This window comes from Hesperophylax consimilis, chromosome 17, assembly GCF_061612785.1.
Source record: "Hesperophylax consimilis isolate HC1 chromosome 17, BYU_Hcon_1.0, whole genome shotgun sequence".
Taxonomy (NCBI): domain Eukaryota; kingdom Metazoa; phylum Arthropoda; class Insecta; order Trichoptera; family Limnephilidae; genus Hesperophylax; species Hesperophylax consimilis.
Genome location: NC_142852.1, coordinates 32,916,894 through 32,927,500, shown reverse-complemented (window position 1 = coordinate 32,927,500; position 10,607 = coordinate 32,916,894). Strand labels below are relative to the sequence as shown.

At 39.6% G+C, this 10,607-nt stretch overlaps 1 protein-coding gene across 2 annotated transcripts in view; it reads left to right on the top strand.

The window, feature by feature from the left end:
- The window catches only part of LOC149416451 (uncharacterized), a 39,858-nt gene that overhangs the window by 9,034 nt on the left and 20,217 nt on the right, over positions 1-10,607 (top strand). For both annotated transcript variants that reach the window (XM_089641692.1, XM_089641693.1), the window contains 3 exons: positions 3,569-3,666; positions 6,537-6,692; positions 9,240-9,353. In XM_089641692.1, the coding sequence (XP_089497818.1) occupies positions 3,569-3,666; positions 6,537-6,692; positions 9,240-9,353 (368 nt within the window). The remainder of the gene's footprint in view (positions 1-3,568; positions 3,667-6,536; positions 6,693-9,239; positions 9,354-10,607) is intronic.

Genomic DNA, 10,607 nt, shown 5'->3' with positions numbered 1-10,607 from the left:
GCTCCATTATTTGGGCCCCTTCTGAACAAAACCATATCTTAGAAATAGAAAAAGTACAAAAAAGGTTTATGCGTTACCTGTATATGAGGGAATATACATACTATCCATTCCTGTATCCATCCTTGTTCTTAACAGGAATGCTCGATTTCAATACATTAGAAGCCCGCAGAAAGATATTTTTAGGCAAACACTTTTTTAAGTTAATCTCTGGTACAATACACAATCCGCCTATGTTGAAAGAGGTTAACTTAACAATTATACTCGAGGGAGATCCCATGCACTCTTATATGCTCCGAAAGCGAGGACTTCTGCCTATCAGAACGCGCCAATAAACAGAGCGACTCAACTGCTTAACGATTCTGCATTAGCCATCGACATTTTCAATGTCACCTACAGACAATTCAGTAACTATCTTTTAACACATGTCACAAAATAGTAAAACTGCCTCTCTAAACTTTTTAATTTGTAATCTTCTCCATGATATATTGGTGTATAATCGTTTTATGGAGAACATGAAAAAATAAATAAATTTCTCTGAAATTGGACGACATTACGGCAGTTAATGTACGAAATAAATGTCAGTCCTACCCGATCGTTTCTGGGTCATACCAAGAACAAAAAAATTATAACATACGAGTACTATAACATATATTGTAAAAAAACTTATTTTTTTTGGATCATTTGAAACACTCTATAGTGATTTTGTCAAAATGCCAAAATTTTGTCACCTGTTGTTTTAGAAGTGTACTTTTTTTGCGCGCCACTGATTAAACAAACGGATAGAAGCGTTTTGCCTTAGCGTACATTTGCCCAAAGTAAGTGCAGTTCTTCCTTACTTCCGATGAAATTGATCACGATTTCAAACTTATAGTGATTTATTTTTTGGGGTATTATGCCGTGTTGTATTACCTCCTTCTTTAGCTGTTTCGGACAGCATTACAGAGTCCAGCATCTGGGCAGATGTATGTAGATGCGATATCGTGTTGCCAGCTCCAATTCTTTAAGGGCTGGTATAACTACAGTATGGTTTTCTGCATTTAGTTTTGGTGTAGCCATCAATTATCCGATACCAAGAACTATTGAGGTTTTAGCCCTGTTGTCTTTAAAATTAATGGAATTTTTGTGTATTTCAATTGCCCCCGTAATTAAATGTAAATGTCAATTAAATGGCAATTGCCGATTCGTCAGGATGGCCGAGTTTACACGCTCGAAAGTGTTCTGATATCCTTTTAGAGATTGTTCATTTTGTCTGGCCAACAATGTACATTATCTGCCGTACGGTTTTAACTATGTTTTGTGATCAGATCTGAAAAGCTAGGTATTTACCCGAACTTCCTCTTTCTCATGTCCTTCCTTCCCCACAACCTTCAGCCTCACAACATACTTAAATTGGGGTTGCCGTTGTCTCGCTGGTTAGGAGCAGTTGGGACTTTTATGCGGCAATAACATAAAAATAAAAAAACAAATCTGAACAAGCAAGTCATGCAGTATACAAAAAAGATAAAATTAAAAATATAATTTTAAGTTATAATTAATGTTCGGTGTTTGTTTGGCACTGATATCTCGCATTTCTAGGGAAACGGCTCACTGATTCATCATTGCGCCTAGATGGTAATTAGCTTGACTCATTTAACGTTGCTGATGGTCAAAGTCCTTTGTTGGCTTTGCATAACGTGGACCTAAAAAACCGTCGACGGAGCAATTTGAGAACAATTTGAAGCCGCTGGGTGAGCGGGAAGATGTACGAAAAATGCCAAAACCTGCTTAAAATTTATAATGAGATTTCACGTTCCTTGTCTCATCAAATACCCCAAAATATCATAAGCTGTATAATTGCGTTAACAACACAAAAAATAAAATTATAATACAGGGTTTTCCAATAAGAGGTGTTATTTTGATATTCAATCGTAAAAGATCAATGGTATCGTTGCTTGTGTGGCACGTAGCGCCGTCTTGTTGAAAGTAAACGTTGTCCAGATCAATACCATCCAATTCCGGCCATAGAAAATCATTAATCATCTCTCGATAGCGCAATCCGTTCACCGTAACTGTTGCTCCAGCCTCATTTTCGAAAAAGTAAGGTCCAATGACTCCGCCGGACCATAAACCGCACCAAACAGTCACACGTTGAGGATAGAGAGGCTTTTCAACAATCACTCTTGGGTTTTCCGAGCCCCAGATGCGACAATTTTGCTTGTTGACGAAGCCACCGAGGTGGAAATGGGCCTCATCACTCAAGATGATTTGCATTTGATTCACTCAAGTGAATTTTAATAATTTGAATGCGTTGTTTAAGCGTGTATTTCTTCCATTTTTATAAATGGCGTAGTTTCTACTTGTCAAATGTCAAAAAATGACAGCTTCAAAAGTAACATCTACCGAAATAGCGGACTATTCAAAATAACACCTCTTATTGGAAAATCCTGTAGTTCATTATGCACCACTTTGCATATAAATCAGTTCAAAAGTTAGTTAGTTACAAGATGTCTGCCAGTCAATTTCTCAGGGCTTTTTAGGTTAGGTTTCATAAAAATTGCGCTAATGCTCTTATCCAGGGCTTTTTAGGTTAGGTTTCATAAAAATTGCGCTAATGCTCTTATCCAGGGCTTTTTAGGTTAGGTTTCATAAAAATCGCACTAATGCTCTATCGAGGGCTTTTTAGGTTAGGTTTCATAAAAATTGCGCTAATGCTCTTATCCAGGGCTTTTTAGGTTAGGTTAGGTTTCATAAAAATCGCACTAATGCTCTATCGAGGGCTTTTTAGGTTGTCTTTCATAAAAATTGCGCTAATGCTCTTATCGAGGGCTTTTTAGGTTAGGTTAGGTTTTATAAAAATCGCACTAATGCTCTATCGAGGGCTTTTTAGGTTAGGTTTCATAAAAATTGCGCTAATGCTCTTATCCAGGGCTTTTTAGGTTAGGTTAGGTTTCATAAAAATCGCACTAATGCTCTATCGAGGGCTTTTTAGGTTAGGTTTCATAAAAATTGCGCTAATGCTCTTATCCAGGGCTTTTTAGGTTAGGTTAGGTTTCATAAAAATCGCACTAATGCTCTATCGAGGGCTTTTTAGGTTAGGTTTCATAAAAATTGCGCTAATGCTCTTATCCAGGGCTTTTTAGGTTAGGTTAGGTTTAATAAAAATTGCATTAATGCTCTATCGAGGGCTTTTTAGGTTAGAATCTTAAAATAAAAATCAATATCAATCTGCATTTGGAGCCAGACCAATTGCAATCTCTAATGTTGGTATGCTGAGTCTGTTGTATAGGTATTTTAATGGAGATTTGTAAATTGCACCGTCTTACCAGATAATGTGTTTATTTATTTGTAATACTAGTATATGATCTACCGTGAGTAGTTTCTCCAGAATAACTAGTTATATACAGCGAAATGATTTTTTGATAATTATGCGCACAAGAGAATTTTGATACCTTGTGATGAAATTTTGCACACTCGACGTTCAGAATAAGAGAAAAATAACTGACTGTATATAATTTCGAAGAACTCCGAAAATTTCCATATTATTCCTTTACAAAGAGCTAATTTAACTTATATTATCGTTTTGTTTCAGTGGAGGAGATACCGTCTGCGGAGCTGATAGTCCACTACGTGCAGTCCTGCGAGAAGCACGGCACCGAGCCACTCCCGGAGGTCATCAGCCAACTGCAGGTAAGGTCACTCCTCGTTATGGACTTTGTGTGACACTGTGTTACGTGAAGATGTCCAGTGTCCAGCAGTGGCGGCAGGTCATCCAGACTAGCGATGAGTCGTTCACGAACGAGTCGCACTAGCGATGAGTCGTTCACGAACAAGTCACATTAGCGATGAGTCGTTCACGAACGAGTCGCACTAGCGATGAGTCATTCACGAATGAATCGCACTAGCGATGAGTCGTTCACGAACGAGTCTCTTTTAACTAGTCTCTATTAACGAGCTCTTTTTGTCGTATCTGTACGACTCCCGGTAAACTGTACCACGACTTAATTGAATGATTTCTATTTTTTATCGGGAGATGTTTTAGAAAAATAAAACCATTACAATCAAGACCGTAGCAGGTCATGCAATTCTTAGTATAATTTTAGTAGAGAGACAATTGGCCCAAAATGAAATAATATCAGAACTTGAATTTTAACTTTGAAATTTGATGAATTGTTCAAATTCTGTGTAGTGACTCGCCCTTAGTTTTAATATATTAATTAATTAATTAATTTATTGGACAATTTGTATAGCGCCGCTTTTGTGAGATATCAGTATCTCCTCAGGGGCGCTTTACAGTTGATTACAAAATATAAATACTACCAAAATAAAGTGAAGTTAAGTTAAGTAAAATGAAGAATAGGAACAGGTGACATGAAGATAGAAGATGAAGACTCTGCAGCAACAATCCTAGGTGGTGAAGAAACTGGACCAGCTGCAGCAGCGAAAGAGTCCACCAACAGTGCCAACACGAGGTTCGTCATCTGTCCAGGTATGTGTCTGCTGCTAATAAAGCGCTGACATAATATCCTCACATAGATACCAGACCTTGGCAGCACTGCTGTGACGTTCGACGAAGGTAGAAGATGGAGACTGCAGCAAGAATCCTAGGTGGTGAAGAAACTGGACCACTGCTGCAGCGAAAGCAACGAAATCTTGATCATAGAATGGATGACATGTTGTGGAAGTTAGTTGCATGCTTCCACTGCTCTATTTGCAAGGAAGTGTTTCCTAGGATTGGATGACATGTTGTGGAAGTTAGTTCCATGCTTCCACTGCTCTATTTGCAAGGAAGTGTTTCCTAGGATTGGATGACTGTTGTGGAAGTTAGTTCCATGCTTCCACTACTCTATATTAGTAGAATGGGTGACATGTTGTGGGAGTTAGTTCCATGCTTCCTGTACCGGACGGTGTGTACCGCTCTCGGCGGCCGACATTTCATAATGGTCGAAGCGCGGAGCCGCAGCGTGGTTTTAGAACTTACGTTGAGCTTCGATACCTCGAGTCCCGCTCGCCCCCGCGTCGCTTCCCCTCAGCGCGGGCACCCGGCCGGCCCCAGGCGACCGCCTGGAACCAATCAACGCGCCCGTAAGCAACGCCGTACGGCAAAACATTTTGAATTGAAGATTTATTGAAATGTTTAGACTAAGTTTGAGAGAGTTTGGCCGTAGATATTACGAAATAAAATACATTGATAAAACGGCCGGACTCTCCTAAACATAATTAGTTAATAAAAATTAGTATTAATTTAGAATTAAGAAAATTAATTACGATTTCCCCTGAATATGTTGAGCCGGGGACCCCACACTGAATGAATGTATGTACAAATGATTAATAAATAAAAATGCCAGAGAGGAGTGGTTAGGATCGATTAAAAGAGCATAAAGAGTAGAGTAGTTCTAAAGGTTGTGACCTCCGCTAATTAAATCTTAGCGGACGTCACAGCCCGCGGATCATCAACAACCCGCGAATGAAGGCAGCGCGTCGACCCCGCCCTCCCCAAAGTCGGGAGAGGGGGATTGCACAATAAATACGGCGCGCCAGCCTTCAGCTCGCTCTCTCTGCCTTGGACCGCCACCAGCTACTCTACTCTGCTCTTCCCGACCACTTCTCTCTGGATCTGAACTTGGATACTTCTTTGACTTGGCTCCCCCCTGGATTTCTGCCCCTGCCTGCCTCCTCCCGCACCGAGGATAAAGCAGATTCCGGCCCCGAACTGAGCAAGGATAAAGAAGATTCCTGTACCGACCGGAGCAAGGATAAAAGCAGATTCCTGTACCGACCGGAGCAAGGGATAAAGTAGATTCCTTTACCGACCCGAGCAAGGGTAAAGCAGATGTCTACCCGGACCTAGCGGCCATCTACGGACTGACCGGCCCCCTATTTTACAGTCTGTGTAAAAGACCTAGCTGGTCGATTACACTTCCACTACTCTATATTAGTAGAATGGATGACATGTTGTGGGAGTTAGTTCCATGCTTCCACTACTCTATATTAGTAGAATGGATGACATGTTGTGGGAGTTAGTTCCATGCTTCCACTACTCTATATTAGTAGAATGGATGACATGTTGTGGAAGTTAGTTCCATGCTTCCACTACTCTATATTAGTAGAATGGATGACATGTTGTGGAAGTTAGTTCCATGCTTCCACTACTCTATATTAGTAGAATGGATGACATGTTGTGGAAGTTAGTTCCATGCTTCCACTACTCTATATTAGTAGAATGGATGACATGTTGTGGGAGTTAGTTCCATGCTTCCACTACTCTATATTAGTAGAATGGATGAAATGTTGTGGAAGTTAGTTCCATGCTTCCACTACTCTATATTAGTAGAATGGGTGACATATTGTGGGAGTTAATTAGTTCCATGCTTCCACTACTCTATTTGCAAGGAAGTGTTTCTTAGGATTGGATGACATGTTGTGGAAGTTAGTTCCATGTTTCCATAACAATAATTCCTATATATGATAATTCCCAGTCTTGTTTTAATGTATCGTCAATCAACTGCCTCTACATTGAATGTTCAGCAGATACTTGACGCTATAATATCTGATTCCAGGAATGTCCAAGCTACGGGGGCGTGCGACACGGAGTGCTGTGTCTGTCGCTGCGGCCGCTAGAGCCCGCAGCTTGCGAAGCCCTGGAGGCAGTGCTGCGCAGAGCGAGGTTCCACCGCATCGAGCTGGTGGGGGCGGGCCTCACGGACCAGACTGCCGTGAGTTACCATCCACAATATCTATACATATTCTTTTATCAATCCTTTTTAATTATTCAAAACACCACTGTTGGGGAGCTGTGCTTGACAGTTTAAATTGGAAAGGGATTCTGACTTACTCCAGGTCTTTGGTGTACGCTTTGTTGCAAATCAATATTATGGCCTTGAGGGACACTGCGGTGATCACTACGCAAGCTTCCATAATAGACTCGAATTAAACATACTGAAGGAACATGTCACCGCACAGGTTTTCTTAACAGACTGGTAAGGTATAATAAATTGTTGCAATGTCACTGATGCAGGTATGTAGGTACTCCACACTATCAGACAGGTACAGGTAATTGTGTGTATAAGATGCATATAGTTGGGTCAACAATATTTGAATTCCTACTACGACCATCATTATTTATTAACTTATTTAACGCCCAGAGGGCTTTTACATGTAGGTGGTACAATTTTAATGACAGTTTTGAAACATAAGAAAGAAATAATAAAAATAAAATTACATAAAAAAATAATATATGCAAGAAACAAAATTAAAAATAACAAGAACATAAATTAAAAAATACAGCGATTTGACTGGTTTACAAAAATATAACTTCCATTTAGGAATAGTGTTGAAATAAGTATTTTACGTAATCCATAAAATTCGCAAAGTTAATAAGTATTGGTTTCCCATAGTGTGAAACCGTTGTATTGGAGAGTTCGCAATGTAATTGCGCTTATGTGTGTTGCAGTGGAATAGTGTATTTTGTCGTGTTGTTATTGTAGGTATTCGTAAGTTTATGAGTTGCAGAAGTTCGCAACTAGTCGAATTTAGAGTTTAGAATTTTTAATAAAAAAGTTAAGTTGTTTATTTTACGCCTGTCTTCCAATGTGTGTATTTAATAAGAAATGATATTTTAAGTCTTCTAGTGGGATATTTAATTTAAAATTTATAAAACGATAAAATAATGATAAAATGTTGCTTGTGCAATGATGGAGAACTTAGCTAGTGGAGGATTGAATCTGCATAGCCTTTAAATTATGTAAATACTGCACAATAGTCTTAACTGCCCAAAGCCAGTGGGGAATATGACACCCCCAATTATTATGGCAAGGCTTATTGAAGTGGGGAGAGAAAGGAGATCTGGTAGAGGAAAGTCACTATGGGTGAAGCCATTTCAAGCATCGTTCCGATTCTTTCACCATGGCGATACCAATTCAATTTGGTTTGGGTATTGACGTCTCGGAAACCATTTATTGGATAACCAACACTTCTGCCATATGTCACCCCAGTGGTTGGCTACATTTGGTGACTTAGCAGGGGTGCCCGGGTTCATCGGGTGAGGTGAGTACAGGATGCTCCTGCCTTCCCATTGCGCGGCATTAGGTTGGGAGAGGCTAGTTTGGGGAGACCCTTTGACCTCACCAGCTGGATTTTATCGGCCTTGCAGCGCAGTAGGGGAAATGGATTCATGCATCCGTCACTCCTGGACGCACTGGCCCTCAGATTCCTATCCTTCCCTCATACATGTTTCCTTCTCAGATATTCAACAATTATTTACTTAAAGTTACCCTTCACACAACATCCCCAAAGATGACATAGGCCACTAGAGAAATTATTTTCCTCAAGGCCTCTAGTGTGGAGTTAAGACAGATAGCCCTGAGTCAAACAGCCAGAGATGTGCAAAATGGGTACCCAAAACCATTACAAATGCAAAATGGAAATGGGTCAAAACTTTTCCATTTGAAAATGCAAAATGCAAAATGGTTTTTAGAAAAGCATTTCAAATGCTAAATGCAAAATACCTATTTTCAAAATGCATTGAAAATGCAAAATGGTTTCTCAGGTAAAACAATCAAAATAATTATAGAGTTTTTAAACAATTTTGTCATTTAATAATAGACATCAATGTAGAGCGAACATATTAAATGATGGTAAATTCAAAAACACTACAACTACAGATTATGAAACCACAGAAAAATTGCGCGGGACTAATGTTGCCAACGTAAAAACATAGAAACTGCTATCTAACATTTAATATTACAGCGTCATGGCCCCATATTCAGTATTTTGTGTAATGGTATCACTCAATTGCCAGGGCTTCTACCAGGGAGCAACTTGACAAATGTAAATTATCTCTCATAGCGAGTTTGAGGACCGACTGATATTTGGGGCTTATGAAAAAAAAAATAGTGGAGATAGTAGGAAGAATGTTGCAAAAAAGCATTTAAAATGGAAAATGCATTGAGAAAAGCATTTAAAATGCAAAATGGAAAATACCCATTTTGCATTTCCATTTGAAATGGATTTATTTGAAATAAAGCACATCTCTGCAAACGACTCCTGGCGCTAGTAAAAACCTCAAGGGCGCTATTAAGGTTTGGCCTCCCGTATTGGTTGCTAATGTAACAAAAAACTGAGAGCTTCTGTCTACGAAACAAATGCGTCTGTTTGCAAAGTAAGGTGATTTTTTTCTCACTTCTGGTGAAATTGATTTGCCTGGCTTTGCATTGGCCTGTTAAAAAAAAATTATGTATTTTTAAAAATTATTTATTTTTCAGGTGGCGCTTTTTGACATGATAGAGTATTATGAGAGCGCCTCGGAAATAGATATTTCCGGAAACAATTCTTTTGGAATTCTCGGTTGGCAGGCGTGCTCACGGATGGTCAATAAGGTATTTCTAACCTAACCTAACCTAACCTAATCTAATATTTCTCTTAGGGCTGTGTAAGGGGCCGTTCAAGTATTACGTAAGCAGATTTATTGCAATTATTTACCCCCTCTTCCCTCTTGTCACCAAAAGTAAGCAAAGCTCTTACCCCCCCCCCCCCTCCCATGCTTACGTAAAAATTGGTACCTATATGCATTTTTCTGTTAATGTATTCTGTTTTATAAACAATTCAACTTTGGCGAAAGAGGATCAACGGTAACACAAATATTAACTTGCTTTGCTTTGCTTACAACACGTTGAATCGTCAATCGTACTGAGACGAAACAATAGATTGATGGAAGAAATTTTGACAAGTGAGTAGCGCGCGGTAATTCCCCCATTCGCTTCTAAGCGAGTACCTAAACGTATTAATTATTTGTGGGAATCCCCGAATATGTATTCGGTTTTCAAACATAGACAATGTGTGGGTTGCCAATGTGTAAAAAAAAATAACTGCTGCTGAGCAATGCTGACGTAATCACTATCTCGACCCCCCCACCTCCCCATGTCATCAAAAATAAGCAAAGCAAAAACCCCCCTGCCCCCCTATAGTGCTTACATAATACTTGAACGGCCCCTAAGTGTAAAATATAACATGCTAGTGGACTTCTTCCAACATTCACTACTCTATGGTGACCGGGTATCTCATCAAAATGACAGTTCAACACGCCTACAAAAAGTGATATAAAGTCATGAAAAGTGATGAAACAAAAACTAGGTTAAATAGTTACCTATGTAACCTATTTAACCTAGTTTTTGTTTCATCACTTTTAATGACTCTATATCACTTTTTAAAGGTGTGTTTAATTGTCATTTTGATGAAATATCATGGAACCATCGATACAGTGTAAGGGTAGGGGAGGTATGTCGCCACCCGGTTAGGCAGCGTTGTGAGGAGGGTTAAGGTGGGGGCTGTAGGAAGGGATTTATTAATCTGGTTCTTGAAGTGGCCCGGATTATATGAAGGAGGAAAAACAGATGCTGGTAGCTTGTTCCACATACAAGCCGTCTTACACAAAAAAGAGTCAAAGAAGTGTGTTTCGCTCGTGCACGTCGAGTTTCACGCACGTGCACCAGTGCACCGGGGATCAATGCTGCTAGCTCCTTAGAGCAGGCTCCATTAAAATACCTGTAAAACAGACTCAGTATGCCCACATTGCGTCTGTGCATTAGAGATAGCAATCGGTTTGTTAACAATGGATTGTCAATCAGACGGAC